This window comes from Cydia strobilella, chromosome 22 (genome assembly GCF_947568885.1).
Source record: "Cydia strobilella chromosome 22, ilCydStro3.1, whole genome shotgun sequence".
Taxonomy (NCBI): domain Eukaryota; kingdom Metazoa; phylum Arthropoda; class Insecta; order Lepidoptera; family Tortricidae; genus Cydia; species Cydia strobilella.
In genome coordinates this window covers 6124661-6150919 of record NC_086062.1, presented here as the reverse complement: position 1 = coordinate 6150919, position 26259 = coordinate 6124661, and the positions used below count along the sequence as shown (strand labels likewise).

The 26259-nt window shown below is 39.4% G+C and overlaps 1 protein-coding gene across 1 annotated transcript in view; it reads right to left on the bottom strand.

Moving 5' to 3' along the window:
- LOC134751453 (ankyrin-1-like) overlaps positions 1 to 26259 on the bottom strand; it is a 111077-nt gene that overhangs the window by 18375 nt on the left and 66443 nt on the right. Inside the window, exons 18-20 of the mRNA XM_063686861.1 lie at positions 9475 to 9555; positions 7860 to 8031; positions 7197 to 7316 (exon numbers count right to left, since the gene is read on the bottom strand). Coding sequence (XP_063542931.1) covers positions 7197 to 7316; positions 7860 to 8031; positions 9475 to 9555 — 373 coding nt within the window. The remainder of the gene's footprint in view (positions 1 to 7196; positions 7317 to 7859; positions 8032 to 9474; positions 9556 to 26259) is intronic.

Below are 26259 nucleotides of genomic sequence, written 5' to 3'. Positions count from 1 at the left end.
CCATTACGCAAAAAAATCACGTTTGTTGTATGGGAGCCCCACTTAAATATTTATTTTATTCTGTTATAGTATTTGTTAATAGGGTCCCGTTTTTACCCTTTGGGTACGGAACCCTAAAAAGAAGACAAACTTTTAAGGAATCAATTTTGGGAAAAATAGAAAAATATCGCTTCGGCCGTGGATCGGACAGCCGCGGTTATCTCAGGGGCCCTATTCGAGATGCACAACTGTCAGTTTCGGCTTCAACATCAGTTCAACAGTGGAATGAATCATTTGATCATCAACTGTGGAAAGTATCATTTGGTTGTACACCAAAACTCATTCATTGAAAAAATTATGCAACAAAAATCAACTTTGTTTTCTTACTACTATACGGTTTAAAATGGCTCTGAACTCTGCGTGGTTCGGTTTGGTTTCGTTGTCACCTAACTGTGGATTGCTAATGTCAAATTTACCTATTTGACAACACACGATTTCTTCCATTCAACTGAAGTTCAACACGAAACGTCACTTAACGCATGTCGAATACCGCTCCTGGTCTCTTGTTAAGAAAGGATAGTATTCTAACAGTAAATTATCTAGATGCCTTTCTAAGTGCCAGTCGCTCCATCCACACTGATAGACTGATCAACGTCACTCGGCGCGCCGCGGCGGTTTACTATGAAACTTTCCATACAATAAAATTTTGCGAACTCTTTAACGATGACAAGCAGTCTGGTGCAACCGACCCTTTTAGACGGGTAAACAGTGATGATAAATTTGCCGCAATGTAGCTCAATTTGTTACCTGCCTTAACATGTTCAACGACGCGCGGGCAATCTGACTAGCTAAGTATAGTATATTCCTGTCCACTAGTAATTATGATAAAAGTAAACAAAACCATCCAAAGTAATTGAAGTTAGTTTATAACGATATCATCAGCTCATTCTAATCTAATAGATGGCTACACATGTTTCTACAAAAATACACAACTACAATACGCAACACTCGAGATCAAGAAGCGGATTGATATTTCCGTTCAACCGGTTAAATATCGATTAAACTTCCACGTAATTTCCCAATCAACATAACCTTCATAATTCCCATTAGACACTTGTTGAAACAAAAGCTAATAATAAACAAACAATGCATTAGCATATGAATCACACGCCGAATCATTGCAGTTTTGGGCGTCTGCCATGTAAAACGTTTGTTATGTAAACGATAAAATGTTTCTTGATAACTTTAATTAGCTCGGTTGCAAATCAACCATTGCAAACAACTTGTTACGGTTTGTCATCTTCTAATAATGGCTATGTGCAAAGTAATAGGCCTTTCGAGCGCGCTGTAGATATGAGCGCGTCATATAGCTTTGATGCAGTTGGTAACATGTAGCCTGATCTCCATAAAGTATATATTAATTGACATAATAAAAATCCAGCTAACATGCGAGTTATAGAACTTGTAAAAGTGCAGGGTGGCGCCACTGTCATTATTCATATGACATGTTCATCAATGTAACATTTGCAAAGCTGCAATATTGTCTAAAAACAAAGCATTAAAGATAAATTTATTGTAACATAAAAAAGTTTTTGTGTTACGGGCACCATTATGCGTGAATTTACCACTAGGTGTTCAAATACAAAGATATTTTAAGCACAATTTATTCAATTGGCAGAGCAATTTAACAATCCTGCTGTGGGCTACTTTCCCACCTACACTTATACCTACACTTATACCTACACTTATATAGAACATAATATTAATATATACACATATTTATTTATATACATTTTATTCATCTATTTATATATCGTCCGTCAAATCCTTGACGGTGCCAACAAGTCGGGTGCAATGCAAACGCGCACCGCAAGCCGGTTTTGAGACAAGCTCCTTGTCGGCCGGCCAACGCCGCACCCCACTCAGTCTATGCACGATACCCTCGCGAAACGCATTTCGCTGATGACCGCTAGACCTGTTTACGCTGTATTTACTTTTTCTATCTTTCTTCCGTACTGTTACCTTCTGTGTTGTTATCTTCCGAACTTTGAACATTCCTTCTGTGTTATATATTGAAATTATAGTATTTATTGGAGAAAGTGGGGCGTTTGAATTTAAGTGGCTGAGATACGTCACTCACCCTACCTGTATCCACGAGCTACATAACACCCCATACTGGTGACCCCTGAAGAACACAGGATCAAGAGGATATTACCAGAAAACCGTACGTAGAAGTGTCGAGTAAAATAGACAAAGGAAATACCGCTATGTCGCCCATCACACAAGTACCGGCGGGAGTGCCTGTTTCCACTGCACCATCCGACACTACCGCGCCGCTTAATTCCACTACATTGCCGAGTCCGTCATCCGAAATTTTTAAAGTCGGAGTACGGCTTCCGCCTTTTTGGCCGGAGGAACCCGAAATTTGGTTTTCGCAGGTCGAGAGTCAGTTCGACATAGCCGGCATCACCAATGACCTGACAAAATTTCATTATGTCGTCAGCCAGTTAGATCGGCAGTTTGCGAAAGAGGTCAGGGACATTATTACTAATCCACCGGCAACTGGCAAATATGCCAAGCTGAAAAGCGAACTCATCAGTCGGCTGAGCGACACCACCGAGCGACAGATCCAGCAACTCCTGCATCATGAAGAGCTAGGAGACCGTAAGCCATCTCAGTTCCTGCGTCACCTGCAGGCTCTAGCAGCTAAGCGCATATCGGACGACGTTTTACGTATGATGTGGACGAACAGATTACCCGCGAGCATCCAAACTGTACTCGCAGGGCATCCAGATGCTTCGTTGGACATTATCGCAGACCTTGCTGACAGAGTCCATGACATCGGCCCACGCTGCGCTTGTTCATCGCACGTCGCTTCTGCAAGCTCCGAGCAACCAGGCTCCAGTAATGACGCCTTGGCAAGAGAGATAGCCGCACTCAGGAGAGAGGTTCAAGCCTTGAAGGTGGGTCGCGAAGGAAGGCGATCCCGCTCAAGGAATCCTAGCCGCTCCAGAAGACAGAGTCGTTCCAGCACCAGGTCTCAGTCCAGTTATAGGAAATTCCCCATCTGCTGGTACCACTCTAGACATGGCGAGAACGCTAGCAAGTGCGTACAACCCTGCGACTACAAGAAGGCGGGAAATGCCATGGGCAGTCGATAATGGCGACACCTGACCGCCCTGTCACATCGCGTCGCCTGTTTGTCACCGACAGAAGGTCGAAGCTGCAGTTTTTGGTCGACACCGGTAGCGACCTCTGCGTCTTCCCCAAGTCGCTACTGCGCGAGCGTCGAGCACCGACAGGATTCAACCTCTCCGCTGCCAATGACACACCTATCGAAACCTTCGGTTACGCGCATCTTAACCTGGACCTTGGACTTCGACGCGACTTTCCGTGGCGTTTTGTGGTAGCTATGGTTACTAAACCCATAATAGGCGCAGACTTTCTAGCGCACTATGGTTTAATTGTAGATTGTGGTGGTAAGAGACTAGGTCGTATCATAGATAAGACTACTAGTTTATCTTGCAATGCTGTTTTTGCTGCTAATAGCGCCGATATATTTTCTGTTAAGGTCATGAGCGGCAGCGATTCTTGCTACCATAAAATTTTGTCACAGGAATATCCTGAGATCACACGACCTGCTGGCACACAACGCAATATACCACACAACACACAACACCACATTCGCACCACTCCAGGTCCCCCGGTATCCTGCGCTCCGAGACGTCTTGCCCCAGACAAGCTGAAGGTGGCGAGACAGGAGTTCGAAGGTATGTTGGCTAGCGGCACAGCACGACCATCAGAGAGTCCATGGTCCTCACCGCTGCACCTGGCGCCTAAAAAAGATAATGGGTGGCGCCCCTGTGGTGATTACCGTCAGTTGAACGCTCGTACCATCCCTGACAAATACCCCATCAGGCATTTGCATGATTTTACCCACAGCATATCTGGTTGTAAGGTCTTTAGTACCATTGACCTCGTAAAGGCTTACAACCAGATACCTGTATGTCCGGAGGACATACCGAAGACGGCCATTACTACACCCTTCGGTATGTTCGAATTTCCGTTTATGACATTCGGACTCCGGAACGCAGGTCAAACCTTTCAGAGGTTCGTGGACGAGCTGACACGCGGGCTGGACTTCGTCTACTGCTACTTGGACGACTTCTTAATCTTTTCCAGAGACGAAGAGCAGCACAAACAGCACCTACGTGAAGTTTTTACCAAACTCCGAGACTACGGCATGGTAATCAACGTGTCTAAGTGCGTATTTGGGGCTCCCCAGGTAACTTTTTTAGGTTACCTGATTTCGGAGAGCGGAACCAAACCCTTAGACACCAAAGTCCAAGCCATACGTGACTTTCCAACACCCAAGGACGTCAAGCAGCTGAGGAAATTTTTGGGTATGGCCAATTTTTACAGGCGATTTCTGCCACATGCCGCCCAAATCCAAGCACCTCTCAACGCACTCCTAGGTGGAGCAGTCAAAGGTTCCAAACCCATCAACCTGACCGGCGATGCTCTGAAGGCTTTCAACGAGACCAAGGAAAGCCTATCCAACGCAGCGTTACTCGCTCATCCCGATTGTCGGGCTAAGCTGGCGTTGGTCACAGACGCATCAGACGTGGCCCTTGGTGCGGTATTACAGCAGCAGCTGCAGGACCAGGTATGGCAGCCGTTGGCTTTCTTTTCCCGGAAGCTGAGTCCATCCCAGACCAAATACTCGCCGTATGATCGCGAACTGCTGGCGATCTACGAGGGTATCAAATACTTCCGGCACATGCTAGAGGCGAGGCATTTCACGATTTATACTGACCATAAGCCGATCAGTTTTGCTTTCCACGAGCGGAAACATAACTGTTCGCCTAGGCAGTTTAGGCACTTAGACTATATATCCCAGTTCACGACCGATATAAGGCACATATCCGGCAAAGATAACGTTGTGGCCGACACCTTATCTCGAATCGAGGAACTGGCGATACCATTCGATCTTGCCGACCTAGCCAGATCTCAAGTGTCAGATCCCGAACTCGCAGAGTACTTGAACACGTCATCACTGCGCTTGGCAAGAATGCCATTCCCGGGTAGTCCAGAGCCCTTGTACTGCGACGTCAGTACGCCGACTCCCCGACCATTCGTTACCAAGCAGTACCGAAAAGCCGTTTTCGACAGTCTCCACTCCTTAAGCCACCCTGGCGCCAACACAAGTGCTAAGATTGTAGCCCAGCGTTTTGTATGGCCCAGCGTAAGGAAGGACTGCAGAGACTGGGCACGAGCTTGCGTGCCATGTCAACGGTCGAAGGTGAGCCGTCATGTGTCTGCACCTCTAGGCACATTTGAGCTTCCTCGTGCTCGCTTTCAGCAGGTACACATTGACCTGATCGGTCCACTCCCTGTTTCACAAGGCTTCCGCTATTGCTTGACGGCCATAGACCGATTTACACGGTGGCCAGAGGTCGTACCAATACCGGACATCACGGCAGAGACGGTGGCCAAAGCCTTATTGGCTGGCTGGATATCCAGGTTTGGATGTCCTGTAGATATTGTCACAGATCGTGGTCGACAATTCGAGTCCACACTGTTTCAATATCTATCCAAGACCATCGGATTCCAGCATAGACGCACGACCGCGTACCATCCAGCGTGTAATGGAATTGTGGAACGTTTCCACAGGCAGCTCAAGGCCGCCATCACATGCCATGCTGACGCCAACTGGTCGGAAATATTGCCGCAAGTGCTACTCGGCATACGCAGTGCTTTTAAAGAGAACTTGAAAGCGTCCTCGGCCGAAATGCTCTATGGTGAGCCACTGCGACTTCCAGGTGAATTTTTCGACCCGAGCGTGCCCGGTACCACGGATATCACCGACTTTACCGCACGGTTAAGGTCATTCGCCTCGAAGTTAAAGCCTACGCCAGCTTCACGCCATAGCAGAGACAAGATCTTTGTGTTCAAAGAGCTAGCGACAGCTGAATACGTCTTCCTCCGTGAAGACGCCTCACGCGCTCCTCTAACACCTGTATACTCAGGTCCACACAAAGTTTTGGAGAGAACTGATAAAGTTTTTAAACTCCTTATTAAGGGCAAACCGGTTACTGTGACCATAGACCGATTAAAACCTGCCCATTACCTGTCCGAAGACTTGAATTTCGCTAACCAGGGATCGACCACACCTGCCGCACCAGAAAATATACTGCGCGGGAGGCAGCATAACCAACCGGGGCCTAGTCAAGCAAACGTACCTAGAACTACTCGTTCGGGAAGGCAAGTACGTTTCCCAGATTATTATCGCCCTTAACCAGGTCTCTGGGGGGGAGTGATGTGGGCTACTTTCCCACCTACACTTATACCTACACTTATACCTACACTTATATAGAACATAATATTAATATATACACATATTTATTTATATACATTTTATTCATCTATTTATATATCGTCCGTCAAATCCTTGACGGTGCCAACAAGTCGGGTGCAATGCAAACGCGCACCGCAAGCCGGTTTTGAGACAAGCTCCTTGTCGGCCGGCCAACGCCGCACCCCACTCAGTCTATGCACGATACCCTCGCGAAACGCATTTCGCTGATGACCGCTAGACCTGTTTACGCTGTATTTACTTTTTCTATCTTTCTTCCGTACTGTTACCTTCTGTGTTGTTATCTTCCGAACTTTGAACATTCCTTCTGTGTTATATATTGAAATTATAGTATTTATTGGAGAAAGTGGGGCGTTTGAATTTAAGTGGCTGAGATACGTCACTCACCCTACCTGTATCCACGAGCTACATAAAACCCCATACTGCTGCAGAAGATTTGCAATAGAATTGCACAAAACAATATCCATGCACGTGATACGTACTGCGCAGTCAGTCCACAATAACATGCTATTGACAACAGGTACCAAAATACCCAGTATAACTTGATTGCCTGTAACTGATTTGACTGCTCGCTCCTTGCATGACGGACGCCGCCCTAGCGGGTGTGGGACATATTGCTTATGTGACAAACTTTGACAGTTGGCAGCTGCCAAATAGTATGAAGATGTGCTCGTGCGTTGCCGTCGCTTGTATTTCCCATACTACCAATTTCGCACATAGCTAATTCTAAACTGCCTATACGTGTTTACTCAATAACAGCAGCAGACGGGATAACGACACACAGTTTAGCTTTCTTGGATCATTATGAACGTGTAACTATGCTATGTGTGAATATGCTTACCGGCATGTAACTCGGGTAGGGGCCGCACAGGCGGCGGGCGGGACGACGATGCGCACGCCACCGCGCCGCTTGGCTTTCATGGCCCCGCCGCGCGCGTCCACCACGAACGACACCAGGAATCTAGAATTAGAACATTCATATTATTATCTACTTTCAGAACGAACTCGTGAATTGTAGCTACAAAACTTTCAAGTTGTCTTATGCAAAATTGGTCAAAAGTGCGTAAAGAGCATCCGAAATATCCTTCGTCCAATAATCCACATCTGTTATAATGAGACGTCCTTGAAAGAGTACAAGATAAAACATTCAACAGTCAACCTAAAAAACCGCCCAAGTGTGAGTTGAATTCGCGTACAGTGGATTTGAGGTGTCTCCTCCGTCTGTCAAAGTCCTACCAGAAGGTTTAACAGATGGCGTTAGCAAAGCTACTTCTATACAAATAGTGCAACCTTGTGATCACCCATCGTAGATCTACATCACGCTAACCGAGTTCCGAATGTCAGTTGCTATAAATACAACACCTAACCAACTCTTATAGGACTTCAGTACCGAGGAAACACCCGCCCTCGTAAGCTCTAATACGCATGTAAGGTAGAGTTACACAGATTCATTACGGGAAAACTTCATATAAGTTTATATTTTTAATAACGTGGTGATTCTCACCCGATGTCGAGCGGCTGCCGGTCGATGGTGGCCACTTTCTTGTCATTGTTGCTGGGGTAGAGGTGGCCGTCCGTGACGGAGTCCTCGAGGGGTCTCGCCCGGTGCAGGGTGCCGGCTTCGCTGTTCATGTAGCGGTATTGCTGCTGCTGTTGGATTGGACACTCGACTTCTCCTGGAAAACGAGCATTAACATCAGTTTCGTAAATTTTATTTATTTATTTAGTCTTTAACAAATACAGTTTTTTAGGTTGAACTACAGAATCATTGAAAGTAGACCATGATTAGAATTTAGAAGGCACAAACGTTAAATTCTATTAGAATTAAATCTTGTGGTACTTCCCAGCCAATAAATCGATACTTGTCGATAGCTGGTGTATGTTTATTTATTTATTTATTTATTTATTTATTTTCGGCGAACCAACAGCTATCAATTATACAATAGTTATATAAGTAAATAACAAAAAGCCAATTATAGGTTCCCACCAATAGCATGTTGTGAGTATAGTCAAAACTGGCATACGAAATCAGTGACGAAATGCTTGATGATTGAGGAGGAGTGACGATGTCGCTATCACAATTAAGAAACGAAAATAAATGCCTTCAATTACAATCTTGAACTACCGTAGTTAACGGAATAGAGCGTTTACAAATCATAATAAGGCTGTCATCGCATCAGGTCGTTTTTGATTAGCCGTGTCCACACAGAGCGAGCATACGCGCGAGGCATTTTCCTCGCGCACAAAACGGCCAGTGGAGGCACGTCTACACTGGCCGTTTTGTGCGCGAGGAAATTGCCTCGCGCGTATGCTCGCACTGTGTGGACCCGGCTATTGAGGATCTATAAAAGAACTACATTTATATTCTGATCTGGGCTACCATGGGGCTACCATTATCTATTCATAGAAAATGGTTGCCCTAACGGCCCTAACGTATTGGGCAATCTAATTGTCGCAACGACCTGATTTGCGATTGCGCATCGCATAAAAATTTGACCCCGGTAATTGATCGTAATGACCATAATGTGATTGCTCTAATCAAGATGACCTGTTTACTTGCTGTCGATTCACGGAGCCCACGGAATACGAGGTTGTAATATAACATATAATAATCTATGGTTGTAATTAGATATAGTTTTCATGCATGTTCATACAATGGCTCTAATAATTGCATATCACATGTATCAGCTAGTTCTAGTTATCCTCTAGCCGCCCAGACGTCGAAACTTGACAAGACAAATGCAATTTTGATTTGTCAAAACAAAGATTCAAATTAGAACGGAACAGGAGGCCTTTTTATCGGTCTCTGGGCGCCTAGAGGTTATGAGACTAGTAATGTGAAAATTGGTACAACCGCCAACCTCCTACAGTACCAACTCTAGTCAATTTACTGTCAATTTACGAGTATAAAAAATAGCTAAATTATATAGTGTATTGGATACTAATTGTAGCCTATTCTGAAACTGATTCCAAAAAAATATCGTTGTATTTATGGGCATTATGTACACATAAACTTTTTTTTAATAGGATTTTTATGAAAATGTCTTCACATGGTACTCGAATGATCAATCTAGGATCTTTAGCAACTGCGATCGCATCAAAGCTTTTATAATCCTTACCTCCTTCGTCCTCGGAATCGCTCATGAAGGTGTCCTGCATGAGCTCTGGCGCAGCCACTCGGTATTTGCCCTCCAAGCCGCCTGGAACAAACAGATAAACATTATATTTAAGCAATGTGTTTATGTTAATAATAATTTCACTATTGGATGTAAGTTCCTACTGGAATTTGCAACAAGTGTGAGACTAATAACGTATCATCATATTATGTTGGAATACAATATAGTTTTTCAAGTTTAAGTATTTTTTTAATTGTAAACAGAGGGCAGGAAGATCAAAGTCCTCAAAGTTCTAAATTTTTATATTTGTTTTTTCGACAATTTCCTCTCCACCTATTAGTACTGTTACATTATTGCAGTATTACTTAAAGTGAGTAGTGACTACAGGTAGATTCTTAAGATGTTCAAATGTTACTTAAGTTAAGAGCTCGTCCTAGCATTCGGATATCCTAAAAATTGTAACCATGTTTCCTATTTGTTCAAAGGAACTAGGAAATCTTGAAGAAATAAATTCATTTCCGGACAGAAAGATAGGTGATGTTCGAAAGCTAAATACTTAAATACTCGTACATATCAAATATGTTATTCAAAACTTGCTAAAAGGTATAAAATGTATACCTTTATTTATATCAGTTACAAATCTTTTCGATGAAAACTTTAAATTAGCACATAATCAGAGCAGTGAAACTTAATTACAGTTTAACTAAGCTTAAACCTTATCTTCCAAACAAATTACAAAGTAAAGTCCTAATTATCTTTTTTATATTGGCAATGTCTAGCCGTTATAAGCATTTTGCAGGTTTCCCATACTCTAACAATACAAAAATGATGTTAGTATTGTAATTTTATTTTTTTGTAACATTCCTTTTTGTGTAAATTATACCATGGTTAGGCTGTGGGCATACATATTGCCGCAATCGTGGTTCTTATCATGTGAAGATTACCGGGCGAGCTAGAATTGTGATATTAACATATACAAAAAAAAACGTATTTGAGTTGAAAATGTCTTAGCTTTTTACTTCTTCTTATTAAATTATACAACTGAAATAGATGTCGACCATAGCCGCGAAAACCGAGTCTTGGTCATTTTTTTCTTGTTACTTAAAACAATACGAATCAAAATATAACGTAATAAATATAAGAGCCTCGGTAGAGAGTACCATTTTGTTCCATTTGAAGTTGAAACTCTACGACTACGACTTCGTATAAAACCCAAACTGTTCGCTATGTCCAGCAATCAATTAAACTAAGGTTTCAAAACGAAACTTTCCTTAGAAAGTGTCTGTATGTTCATATATATTAGGAAGTACATTTCAATATTGTTTTGGTCACGTTCTCATACTGAATGCTAACTAGCTACCAACTGCAAACAAACAATATACAAGGAATGTACACGTGGGAAAGAGACAGGTAAAGTGATTAGTATGTAAGGTAATATAGGTATCTCTTTTCAAAGTTTAAGGTGTCTGTAAATGGGCAGGTTGCATCAGTTTGCATTTCGAGAACAGTTAAAGTTCGATGGCTTGACGAATCGATTGGTTGGGGACATTTGGATGGTTTACTTTGATCCGTTAGTTGGATGGTTTTACGTTTGAGAATTACGATTATTTGATCGAATCTAATTTGTTAAGCCTTATTTTATACTTACTTAGGTACCCGAAATCGTAATATAAATAACAATTATTCAGTGGGTCCAAATCCAAAGGTCTTAATTGAGAACGCTTTACTATCCTGTACGCTTTCCTGACAATATCCGTGGCATTTGACGGTATAACGTGAGGAAGATAACACAGTTAATTCTCATAATATAAGCAGAGCGGTTTCGGCATACAAATTATATTTCAGCTGATAGTTCGGTTACAGCAAAAACTCCAGCATTAAACACTGATTAAACTGCAGGAAGAAAAAAGAAACAAACCAAATACGCCAGCTTATTCGTTTCCACTACCCACACCCGAATTAACAGGTTTCCTAAAATAGCAGAAGTTACGATAGACCACGTCACGTTGTATTGGCACGCCGCTTTATTATTTAGTTTAATGGCTGCCCAATTGGGCTGGTGGAGATGACAGCGTTTTGGTAACATGTGTTTTGGTAACTATACTAGCGATATATTCGGCCAGACAGCAGCGGATTTTTTGGCGACGGAATCTTAAGCTACCTAGGTGCAAGGAGCGCCATCTTATTTAATTAATAGGTATTAATATTTATAGCCCAATATCTCTCGGACTCATGTAGATTAATTTAAGGAAGATAAATACAAACAGACAAACAAGCTCAAGTCTTTCAAACGAAACCGAAGGTGCGTCTAAATTCGACAAATGATCCTTTCGCAAAACGTATGCGAAAGGATTATTCAGCTCACTAGATAGCAGCGCTTTCTTCAAATATGGATGCTATACATGCGTTTGTACTTTGTCGCTTCGTGCATGCCAGCATAGGCATACAATGTTGCATAGAGCAGACTGCAAGAATTTCTCCCCAATTAGAGCCAGGTCATTCAGGTACTAACGTGTCACAGCTGACGCCTAATAAAGGGCCACAATTGGAGTCAGAAGTCAGAGTCAATTGCTCGCCTACGCGGTGACATCAGTCTGTTGTTCCCAGAGTACGCTTAGTAAAACAAACCAGTTCAATTAGAACTATAGTCTGTGAGAACTATGCACAATTGAGGATCACACTTTAGAATGGTTGGTCTGATGCATGCGCTCGGGGGTGAGTCACTAATGTAAAGTATATTTATGATCTTTTAGTATGGCTGCTGTGCCCACGTTAAAGTTTAGCTTGTTCTTATTGGAAGATCAAAATGCTTTCGAAATAACTAATTAGTACCTCTGCCACATTTTGTGGTAAGGTAGCCGAGAGGATGTCAAGATTTTAAAAAAGGGTCCACTGGTAAAGGGGATTTATAACAGGGTTTCCGCATTCCGTCGTACAATTCTAAAATGTATCAATTAAAGACGTGCATACACTGAATTACACTGATGATTGATCTATTCACTGACATAAGAAAATAAGCAAATATTTTGCTCGCTAGTTCTGACTTCTGAATTGCGGCATATATACCAGCAGCCTTGATTAAGGCCATATCTATGCTAGTAAGAGTCGTATTGTCGTATATAACGTTGTTTTCATACATCAAGTTAGGTCATCCGAGAACATCGACGTAGCTCCAGATAGAGGCAAGTCACACAATTTTTCTATAAGCTTACGACTTTTTTGTTTGAAGACGGGGTTGGCCATATACGATGGAGCTAAAATTAGAAATGCAATCACTGCAGCACGTATTCTATAATGATTTGAATGCGAGCAGGTATGTGCACACTCGCACGGGCTCGATTGTGATTTTGCGGAAATTGGTTTTTAACCGAATTCAAAAAGGTCCTCAAATCATTGGAGTATTTACGACGTAATTTACCCGATTTCTGAAAAAGACATTCTTTTTTTTAAGGTACTAGTCCCGTCCCAGTCAGTCATATTGTGATATTTGTGATAGATATTAAGGTTTATTAGGTTGTGATAGGTATTAAAAAAAATGGAGAAATAGAGGGCTCTCTTCAATAGGGCACTAGACCTCGTCGTATAATAGTTACGGTATTTTTTTTAACTCCTAAATTTTCTCTCGGAAAGCAAATGAACGCTTTCCGTGGGGTGAAAGTGCTGTAACTAACTACTGATGAAGGCGATAAAACGATGCTTTTCAAGTTTTAAAGCATTTTGAGAAAATAGATACATTATTCAAGTAAACTATCTGACTGTACTATCTACAGTACCGGCCAAAAATAGTTCCGTAGGCAACTAGGAATCCTAAAAAGGTTTGCCGTAAAAACCTGAAGGGGATATATTTTGACCGGTACTGTATAGCCCTACCAAACATGTGCCTGCTTGCCACAAGAGACCAATAAATAATACGCATTACATTACATTGTATCGTAAAGTAATGAAGATAATGTTGATTTGATGTACAGTTGACGGCAACGTAAAGGGTAAAGCGGTCAGGGCGTAATAAATATTGTGACGAATTAAGGGCGGGAAGCCGTAGCAATGGTGTCTGAGGGGCGTATTCAGAAGCTAACGGAAAATATGATGCCAATTCGACATCAATGTCGGTGCACTCGTCTACTTGAAATTATCGGCGCGGCGCGTCTAGCGATCACGGTGAAGTGATTCTCGTATTGGTAGATCTAAAAGTACGTTTCTGAAGAAGCCCTTGGCTTATCTTTCGTAGACTGTAGAACTATCAATACGATTTAATATGTATATGTATACTATGATATGTTTTACCCTTGTCTGTACCAGAGACCTTGATCCAATTATTTAGCATTTATGTTTTTCATTTGATATATTTATTTTCATTAATATAACTGGTACATTAAATTTATAGACATGTTTGTTTGTTTCATACCATTAAATTTGCAGCAATAGCTAAGTAAATAAAACGTAAGTTTTCATTTTACTAGAAATCTTAAAGCGGAGTTATTATTCCAAAAATATATCCAAGATTTACAATAACACTTACAGAAACATTACACACACAATCCAAGTTTTCAAACTGAATTCCAGTAACCCTTACTCAACCATTAACCCATTCAGCGACGTTGTCGTTTTGCCTCTACGAAGCATTTTCGCTACATACCGGGAAATCCATGTTATCAGCTACGACGTAGCGCTACGACCGTAGCTCAACAGTGAATGTGTTAAAAGCACGAGCCCTACTTTTACAATTTATAGTACGAACGCTTTCGACATATTTACGGCCGGTACGCCCAAGTCTGCAATTGTTTTTATGAATCACTGCTAAGAATAGCTCGTAATTACTCTACCTTATATTAGCTTAATACCAATTGAGTAAGGTAAATGGTCTCAGTGTTTGATACAGTGAAGGTATCATCTTCATTAATAGCAATAAGGTTTGTAGTAGCATGTTTTTATAATTTAATGACTGTTTTGTTATTTATTAATTTGCTATTTTATAGTTATAGCTAAATTAATTTAGTTTGTAGTTTTAGATTTAAGATATATTGCGTGCTGGATCTCGGCAGATTGTGATGGACTTTTGTATATAACTAACACCTTTTGTACTCACTTTCATGCAATAAAACATTATGAATTATGAATGAATAATAGATGTAATTGTAATTAGAATTTCACATATGAAATGTGTAGGACACAGTAACAAGGCGTTAATTAAATCCGTTTTTCATTAGTTTACTGATTTTGAATTAATAAAGGACTTATCCTATTACATGACGTACATGTGTAGTAGAAAAAGGATTCGGATATGTAAGTATGACGCCTCATCAAGCGAAAAACGATCGAAACGACCTTTATGTACTTACTGTATTCCTTTTATTAGTTTTAATAAAGACAATGTCACAGAAATCTATAAGGCAAATGAGATAGATACCTACATACTCGTACTTACATACAGCACACCAATAATGCAAGGCAATCTTGGCGAGGCCATAAGTAGGTAGGTATGTACTTGGATACTCTTAGGAGTGACATGATGTTTTCGCTAGAAATAGAAGTTTTAATGATCGTATGATATCATTTGATTGAAATAATATATGATGTGTTTACTTTTGTACTACGTAGTTGATGATTTTCACATACATATTAGCTTAAATAATATCTTAAAATGGTACATTATGTTTGTTTTGCCAGAAAACCAAAAATAATACGATGAAAGTCAGTCAGTCGATGTCATTCTAGCCTATTATAATTAATAGGCTAAATAATCTAACAGGCCAAGGGCAAAATTAATAGCCTAATTAAATCAAATGTAACGACTTATAAGCACAAAAAAGACATTGCTCCCATTACCGCAAGAGAGTTATTGGGCAATTGGGCATAATAAAAAGTTTTCAAATTCGATTAACATATTCTTTTGTATAGCAAAGAGATTTGAAAGGTTTTGAAGCTTCATTCATTTGAAACAGTCGCTTTAAAGCGACAATCCTTCTCGTTACAAATCACGCATGCAAAATGCAATAAATCGCTTGATTACTTTCGTGGATCATCGGTGAGTGTAATCTCTCTTGTAAGAAACAATAATTTATTTTCGATTGCAATTGCACGCATCACTGCCATAGCTGCATAGCTTATTAAAGCGAATACGAATCGGAATCTAATTAATTGGTATAAATGCCGATCATTCATTCAATCAGTCATTCAACACGGTAAAAGATACATACTTCCGACCGTTCTTAGCGGCATCTCTATAATTCTGTCACCTCATTTGATGTGTAAGAAGACTGAGAAGTGAAATACAAAAGTACTCTCACATGTTGGTTAGTTAGTAGAGTTAGACCAAGCTAAGTTGGCAGCGATTTTGATAGCCCACACTGTGCAACTGTTATTTTAAACGTCAGACTTCTATGAAATTATGACGTTTACGCAGTCTGTGCTATTAAAATAGCTGCCAACTTGGTCTAACTCTAGATACGTTCTAATAATCTACAGTATGGGACAGATCTGTACATAAGTTATATTATAATTAATATATGTTCAAATGATATGCAATTCCTGGACAGTCTACATAAGTAGATTTTTGAGGAACAGGATTCGCAAGTCAAAGTAAAGCTTACTTATATTATAACTATTCTCCCCCGTTCCATTATAATTTAGTTTGCAAATCTCCTGGAAATGGAAGTCCTTCTAAAAGCTCAACGATGAAATGTTTCAGTCTTGTCAATTGTTTGACTGTATGCTTTCACGAATTCCACAAATCGTATAATCAAATCCCACTGAGTCAATTGTCGTCCAAATTGTCGATTGATTCGATACTGTATCTGTTAATACGGGTAAGTGACTGTAAAGTAATATGCTAATAGTAAAGGTAGGAGTAACTGACCATCGATATCTGCTATACAAATGCAACTGCTATGCAAATATTATACCTACTCGTACCTACGACTATGATAGCTCATACGAATAAACCTATAATAACAGTAAGTGTTTAAAGTTACGCTAGGACCGGCCACTGACATGATCCTCAGAAAGGTCACAAGTCACAATGCGATGTGTCAATACTGTTTATTTGATTGACCTGGTTAGGAACTGAAGAAAAAAGGAGAGAATAAACTTTATTCTCTCCCTTTTTCTTCAGTTCCTTTCCCGTCGATTGACTCGATACCGTGTCTACTAATAAAGGTAAAGTGACAAAAGTGAAGGAGCGGCGACTGACATCATCGGAGAGGCTAATGCGTTGTGGATGATGTTTGTTTATGTCCGATGCATGTTAATGGCTGTCGGATTTGTTGATTCTTTATAGACAACTAATTGATTACTTAATCATGTTTACGTGATGGTTTTATTTGATAAACCTGTGTTTTACGGAATTGTACATGTGAAAGAAACCAGTGGCTTTGATAATCAGATTTTTGAATGATACAACGCGACGATTGGCGAACTAACTAATGGTTGCGTACCCAAAGGGTAAAAACGGGACCCTATTACTAAAGACTCCACTGGACCGTCTGTCTGTCACCAGGCTGTATCTCATGAACCGTGATAGCTAGACAATTGAAATTTTCACAGATGATGTATTTCTATTGCCGCTATTAACAACAAATACTAAAAACAGAATAAAATTAATATTTAAGTGGGGCCATACAACAAATGTGATTTTTTGCCGTTTTTTGCGTAATGCCTTCGCCTGTAAAGTACGCCTTCGTGCGCGAGTCCGATTCGCACTTGGCCGGTGTTTTTTTATTGTGTTTTTTTACCTATGATACTCCGGTATGTAACGTCGTCACTATATATTGTACTGGGATGATGTCTGTCATTTTATAATTATCTACAACAGATAAATAAAGTCAAATAAACTCCGTTCAAAGCTCAATAATAAATATTGACCGGTGAGTGTACAGTCGCCATCATCGGAATGGTTACAAATATCTGAAGCATCTATGATGTCTATGTCAGTTTATCGTCTTAATAGACGATAAACTGCATGTTCAGATATTTTTGAGCTCATTGACCGCTCCGATGTGTCTGTACATTCAAGTACAAAATAGGGACAAAATTGGGATGTGTCCAGAGAAATCCGCCATTGCGGTGACTGTTTTTATCCGTGCCAAGGATCTGTCCGATTTATAGACTCGGGTCTAAGTAAGACTGTAAGTCCTGCCAAATTCTCAGTCAAGGTCGACTTTTATAAGCGGTTTGCAGACGTAAAACTGATCTAAAGAGCGTGATCTTTGATGGTAACGAGTTTATTCAACGGCTAATATTAATATTACTGCTTTTAAATGTTAGCTGGGAATTTAATTTATTTTAATGACGGATCGGGAAATGGCGACCATGTGACCAATTTGTGAAAAGATGGCGGACTGTCAAGTTTTGCAATTCACAATGCAATAAGTCATAGAAGATTGGGAATCGCCAATTTCATGTCACATTTCGAAGACACGAGCTGTCATGAAACAAAGCTACTTACATTTGACATTGTTTTTCAGACGGTGCGTGTAATTCGAAATTCGAATGTGAATTTGAGAAGCGAATTAAACGAATACGGTACACACCGGTAAACAAACCTTTCTACAGATCTATAAACTCTCCCCATAACAAAGTAACGACTGCGAGCGAAAAATATTGTCTGGAATTTGATTAAGGACAAAGCATAAGGACCCTTTTTTGATAGAAAGCTCCCTATGCAAATGAAGCATAAGAACCTTTCTGTGATGGAGAGCCACATGTTGTCTGCTACGTTTCTAAACTATGCGGTGTAATTGAGCATAATATGTTTAGGTAAGGAAGCATTAATTAAGCCTGTTTCAATGGCCGTCCTATTTTTAGGCCAATGTTTTTGTACGCCATAAAGGGGCCCACTGACTATCAGTCCGCCGGACGATAACGGCCTGTTCCGTTTGTTCTAACTGACAGGCCGATATCGTCCGGCGCGGCGGACTGATAGTCAGTGGACCCCCTAACATGCTAGTGAAACTCATTGGTCTGTTTATTCGTACTAGAAGTAATAGTATGATTGATAGTTTATTTTGATAATAAACATAGACGTTACGTGTTTACATGATATGTTTTTCAGTCTGGATATTAAATAACATTAACTGGCCGTCTAGAATATTGACGAGATAGTCTGTAGCCATTTCAGAATATTTATAAAAATATAACAAACAATGGAGCTTCAGAATAAAATTATGGTCATCAGCATCACCCCAATATTTACTCGTCTTGGGGCCAGAGGGCCGAATGCTAGAATCGAAACTCGAAATATCGTTATCTGCATCTCTATCACCCTTGCATATTCAAACGATAGAGAGGCAGACAACAAAATTTCGATATTCGATTTTGAAAGAAAGAAAGAAAAGACATTTATTGTAAAAACCTTCTACAAACAGCGCCACTTCAGTTACAAAAAAAGAACTTACTCACTAAACACTTAAAGCTAGTTACATGGTAGTTATTTTCGCGGTTGATTCTTTGCACTAATATAGAAAACCACTATAGCATCCCTTCATTCTCTATAGATCCAACCACTAGATCCAAGATGGATCTAGTCGCAGGTACAGTATCACAGGCCGAACTATGTACCTTAGCTTTGACGGTAAATAATTTTGAAAACCTTTCAAAAATATTTTTAAACAAAAATTGAGCAAGTAATCGATTAAGTGCGTTACGAATCATTTAAGTTCAAAAGAATGATATTGCGAAACATTCATCATAAACATGTTTTCAAACCCTTTTTTTCATCTGATGTTGGTACAAAGTTCCTTAACCCTCATTATTATTTGTTTTTGTCGACACCTCATATGGAAGATGCACCTACGTCGCACAAAAATAATACATGTTTGACTTGTTTGTCATAAAACGCATCTGGTTCGCATGATGGACATCAAATGACATCATATGATGTACATATCACTTATGTTTTTCAAACATACATGTTTGCTAACCTTGTGTTCGTATCAGCGGTGGTTACTGCGGTCAAAATGTCAATTGTATTAACACAATTAGCGTCAGGAATTTGGGCTAGATTTTTATCAGTCAATGTACCTAGCTGCTAGGTAAGGTATTTATTTGATGGTTGCATAATACCCGTAATATCTTGTCTGGCTTATTTTACGTAATAGCTATCGTGAGGTCATGCCCTGAACGTCCTCTAAACTTAGGACAACTATTTACATAACTTATCCAAAAAGTTGTCCGATTTATTTCGACCTATTGTCCTTTAGGTATAAGCACAATATCGGCAGACAAGCAATCTAAGCGAAAGGACCCTTGTCACATATATAATTATGACGAAATAATATGAAGTTTTCGTCAACGCCAGACACATATACGTCTGTTCTGTGTCTATTGTTCGGTTTTCGACTACTCGGGGTACTTCGTGCTATGACACTGTCAAAGATCATTTGTTTTATGTCAAACATAATTTCTGACAAAAATAGTCAGAGTACCTACATACTGACTGGACTGGGAGACTGGGGGTAACACGAAAAACGTAAATCGGAATTTTTTATCGGTCTCTTTATAGAGGCCAATCAGATTAGATCCAAAAATAGCGTTTTGAGGAATTAATCCCCAGCAAGCTGGAAATCATTTTAATACTTTCATTTGGTCCTAAATGCGCGTAATCTGAGTTTGCGAATTCATATTAAGGTACTTTTTGGATCTTTAGATATTAATTTTTATCATGATTAGAACAAATTATTCGTCGAACGTACCGTTTTCGATCTACAAGCAAAAAACTGAAAGAGAGCAAAAATTTGTGCACACTTCCTGGGATGGAACAAACTCGGATTACGCGCATTTAGGTCCAAATGAAGATATTAAAACGATTTCCAGCTTGCGTATATTTGAATTTAGAGGAAGACTTCTATCTTCGTATGTGTGCGTGGATGTTTTGAGTGTTGCGTGTCGGATTATTGTCAATAATTAAAATTTATGTGTGGGTTGTTGAAGCATGTGATGTCTACCCCAAACTTTTTCATGCACTTTTCGTCGGGTAGTCACACAAATCTCTGTTTTGACATTTTGCTGAGTTGTCAGTCAGCCGCGACCACGACCAGTGAAACGTCGAAACGTCGGTAAATAAAGGTAAAAAAAAATCGCGTTAGACCCGATTGTAAATGTGATTTAATATGTGTTCAAAACGCGAAAGTTTTAAATGTTATATAGACGCATTTGAGTCCAGAATAAGCGCAAAACTAAAGCGTAGTACTCTACGCAAGTAAGTATTATTATTTATACAGTGTAGAGTAGCCGTGAGAATCGATACGTAGAAATATAACACACGTAAGATAATGAAGTCATCTAAGAGGCCATTCATACATGTGATCTCACCTCTTCAGTAAATAGCTATGTAAATTGCCACTAACATCCATCAAACAACATCCTGATTTCGCTCCACTAGTTCAATCTGCTTGTACAAGTCCGTGGATATGTGTCATAAAATAAACTAATGTTTTGGTAAGATTTGGTTGTACATCAATGGAAGTTAGAAATTTAAAATATATAACAATAGTAACAAAAAACTTGTCAAGCGATCCTTAGTTTTCATACGGAAACTAAGAATCAGTCTTTATAAATAAATACCTCTACTTAAATATTAAATATAGTTGTTCATAAAATAGTTTTATTTGTGAAACACCTAAGTAATAAGAGACCGATTCACAAATAAATATTCCAAGAAACATTTAATTGGACAATAATTATAAAGCGAGTGCTTCGGCACGGAAGAAATGGGAGACAGAATCTAATTAACAAAATTGCCATTCCGTACAAAAATTAGTTTGTTCCTACCCTAAAACACAAAGGGCGTGTCTGCAAGGCTAGACAGATTTATTTGCTTTTGTTATATTTTTGGTAAGTTAGAGACTATCACCTAAAGTCCAATAACGGATTCTCTGAACTGATTGACACGCCTTGTCTAACTGCGACATATATCTGAGATGGGCCTAGCTGTTTGACGCGTATGCTAAGAAAATATTGTCTAAATATAAGGCTTGTCTATTTTTTTTACCGTAGAGTAAAAATAAGAACAAACCTGAACATCAGTCCAAACAGCGGTCATCGCGACATTACAGGCATTAAGTGCAGCCTTAAACTCCTACGTTGCCATTATATTTGAACGAGGTAATAAATACTGCCATTATGGCCTACTTGTGCTCATTGTTTCAATGTACATAGGTAGGTACCTTAACTATGATCTCACCGAAGGACAATGGTTAAATACAATTTTATTAATCTTCTCATAGGGATTACCCATTAAAAAACCTTACTACGCTTGACAAAGCTTTAAAGGGGCCCACTAACTATCAGTCCGCCGCAGTTGTTCGGAACTGTCAAATTTTTGTTCTAACTGACAGGCCGATATCGTCCGGTGGACTTATAGTCAGTGGGCCCCTTTAATGAATCCATTACTAAGGGCCAGTTGCACCAACCACAATTAACAGACTGATCAACGTCAAGCAGCTGAGAACTATGAAACTTCCCATACAATAAATTTTTGCGAACGCTAAAACGGTGACAGACGGTTTGGTGCAACCCGACCTAAGTCGAGTGAGCTGATATTAAAACTTTTTGCACAGAGATGCTGCTATTTACTGCTATTTATAATTAATGTCAACGACCGCTGGACAATGGACAGGTATCATTTGTAGATTTATTTTAATTGTACCGACGTCCTGGAGCCTCAACTAACAAGAAAAATTTAAATTTTAAACCAGCATCCAAATGGAAATAACATCTAGAGATTCGCTCGCCGATAGCACCTTGTTTCTATTGATGATGAGTTTGTGGACGATATACCTGCCACTGCAATGTAGACAAATGTAAGTGCCGTTGCAGTAACTAAACATATATTAAATGCCTTGGTCTGCAGTCTGCAGTAGATACTTTACATTATATGGGACAGCAACATATCTCTAGAATGTGACGCTTCGTCGTACGGCGTAAACTAAAGGCTAAGGCCTAAATTTAAGGCCCTAAAGGGATCGACCACACTAAAATGTGACGTACCCTATACATGCCATATACCTATATACTAGTTTCTGCCCGCGACTTCGACTGCGTATGATAATGATGATGATTATTCAAACTATCCTATGTGTTTTCAGGGCTTCAAACTGTCTCCATACCAAATTTCATCTAAATCGGTTCGGCGGTAAGCGACCCTACCTTTTCACGGTAACAGACAGAGTTACTTTCGCATTTATAATATTAAGTATACCTATACACTAGTGATGTCTTTTATACAAGCGTTATGTTCATGTCGATGTTTTATCTATACACATTATAAAACAAAGTCCCCCGCCGCGTCTCTCTGTATGTCTGTATGTTCGCGATAAATTCAAAAACTACTGAACGGATTTTCATGCAATTTTCTCTTACCAATAAAGCTATTCTTGAGGAAGGTTTAGGTTAATTTATTAAGGTTTTGTGTAACCCATGCAAAGCCGGGCGGGTCGCTAGTTACTGTATAAACGATGCGTGCACCTACAACACGCATGGTAGGTGTGCCTGGGTCGTGTAGATAGTTGATGATCACGATCCTTTAAATCTCATTGCGCCGAAGAACCTCGAATTATCATTTTAAAGTGTGTATATGATAGACAAACTCAACCAACCGGCCCTAAAAATACATTGGAATCATTTTAGCAGTACGCTTATGAATCGGACGTACATTTCAAGGTAGTATGACATCATTGGTACGTTACAGGGCCGAAGCACAGAGAGTCTTTTTGTAGGGCTTAGCCAAAAAACATATCTACGTAGTACCTTTATCTTACTTTAGTGGACTTACTAATAAAATACTTAGACGAAACGTACATTAAATATATACGTTTACGATTACCAATATATTTTAACGTGGACGTGGACTATTTAAGATATATTTAGGACTACAATGTTTGTAGTCTAATTAATATTGTAGTGATATAGTATTGAAAAAACATGTAGACTAGGAGTACCTAATTTAGATGATAATCAGAATCAGAATCAGAAAACATTTATTGCCACAAAAAAAAAACCTGGCCTGGATGTTACAAAAACTGGAAATTACAGCCTATAAATGTAGGATAGGATAACATATCGTATTATTTGTTGACTGGGTTATAAATTAAATAACAAGTTCTTGGTAGAGTCGCTGGCAGTTTTTTTTAAATATTTTGGTAGGTCAATATTCTTTTCGTTGTCTTGTTTCTGACCACTCTGTCACGCTTCTATTTTTGTCTTTTATCAAATAAATAAATAAAGTTGAGTGCTATCGTACGTCCTTCTAGCTGTAGATTATAATTATCTTGAGAAAATTTAAAAACAAAATTTCACCCCATACAAAAACTCCACTTCGTCACATTTTTTGGGGACAAATAACAATAAGACAACGAAAATAATTTTGACTCTGGTACTTTTTGACACTTAGGGTTTTTGTTTAGGGTTTTACTAAAATAAAATATAATTATGGTCTCTCCGTTGCATATATCTTCATGCCTTCGCTTTTCATTATGTTTCTTTGAATTGCATCGCATAAAAATAGCCAATTAATTTATCGAGTCAAATTAGTTATTTTTAATGAAACGTTTCAAAACAATTTGCTATTATTGAGTTAAGAACTGCGTCTCGTTATTACGATCGTGTGACTCCCCAATATACTGCGATGATATATACCTCTCCCGTATCAGCCGTTTATCAGGCTGACAGTTCAAAAATGACAATCGAATGTCAGTCTTACTCTTTGAAAATAGAACATATGTTTGAAGTGCCTTATGTGGGAAATATATCTCCCTTAGCCTGATAAAGGGTTAACTTGAGCATTTAATTTACGAGGGTAGATAGATACCTACTTTAAATAAATAGGTACACAAATAAATCGCATAGTTTACGAGTAACGGCAGCGAAGACAGTGGAGGGCTCCGTTTCCACCGTTTTGGTTACAGATTCCCGCAAGAGTGTCTACGCATTCCCATCAGATTATGATCGTCGTAGCAGACGACCTACATACTGTGTTTACATCCCGAATAGCACGCCTCGCTGTCGTAACCGCGAGATATTCCTAATAAAAAAACTAACCGAACGACGCTTCGGGGGAACCGTTATAAGTGGGATCTCCGATTGAAAGTGAGATAAGTATCCTGAAGGGGCGTGTCTTTGGTAGTGCGCCATTTTTGACCAAAAGGTTATTTTGACCCATTTATAGTTATCAAATATCAATAAGACACCACTGTCAAGGATTCGATTCAAAATTAAACTTGTCACACACACGGCTGCCAGTTATTTAACCACCAACGGAGCGGCAGCTGTCGATCACGAGGCTGCTTGTCCCTAAACTATTACGACTATTTACGACTAAATCTATTGCGTTGATATTGGCGATTTAAGAGTCAGTACGTCAGTCATACTCACAGTTCCTTACTGCTCCGGTAGGACTCACTCTTTATACTGGTTGAAATCTCTGAGGCATCAAAGCGATAGGAATAACATTCCTGCTTCAGCGGTTATTTACAAGCCAAGCTCACGAAAATAAAAAATAAATAAATTGCCAGGCAGGCAAATGTAACCATCGCTCACGTTCACTTTTCGTAAACCTTTTTTCAAAGACATATGACCCACCCAAGGTCAGTTTAGAAAATTTATTTTTGCAGTTATTACAGCAGTTCTTGTGTACCTACTTAATTAATTTTTTTTTCTAAAAATACGCTTACGCGTTTTAGCTTTTCTCAGGTTGACATAAAAAGCAAATTAAGGTAATGAATTTAAAACATAAAGGTTATTAAAGCAATATACCTAATAACAATGGTGTTTTACGTGTTCTTTGATATTTTTAGTAACTTGAAACTCAAAAAAAATACGGATTTTGGTACTATAATAATGAAAAATATCAACAATCAATTAAGTAGGTATTAGGTATATTCTAGATAGCAAATGTGTGTTAGTAGCTTATTTAATTTCTTTCGCGAAGGCGCCTTGTAAACGTATTGAGGCGAACACAACTTACCTCTGGACTATTTATTACCTATTTACCAAAGGTTCGGAACAGAAGGCATAGCGTGTAAAAGCTCGGCGGACTTTAAACTGCTTTGATTACATTCTGGTTGAATTGATTGATTGTACCGAAAATGCCGTCAAGTCGCTCTTCCTGTTGTGATATTGACCAGTATCCGAACGCATCCTTACATAATAATGACTCACTGGCCGTTTACTGTTATAAAAGACGATATTACAAAAGTACGAGCCTTTCATCAATTATGTATCCCGTAACTGGCAACTTATCCTTTCCGCTTCGCTCTAAGTTAATAGGTATCACTGTTATTGTGAAAAGTATGTATAAGGTTTCATATTAGTCGTAAAAAGTTTTAAACACTGTCTAACGAGAGATATTGATGTTATCTAGTGTCTACCTTTAGGTACATCTGTTTAAAGATTATTTGGCGAAGGAAATGTAGAAGTCTGAGTAAAAACTAAGCGGAAAGCTCAAAACAGATTGGCATCTGTTTTGAGCTTGCAGCATTGCAAACAGGAACTAAGTAAGTCATACTACTTACCCTTTATCTCTATACCTACATGTCTTCGAGCCGCCCAGACAACAAATCTTGCCAAAACAAATGCAATATTGATATGTCAAAATAAATATTGAAAATATAATGACATATTAGACATTTTTACAATCCTTTGGGTGGTTAGAGGATATAGAACCTTAAAAACACATCTGTAATGTTTAATTTACGCCGAACACGAAAATCCGAAAACAGAATTTGTTTATTTAAAACCATCAATAAATATTTTGAATTCGAGTTTGACCGCGAACACTGTAAAATCAATGGCAGT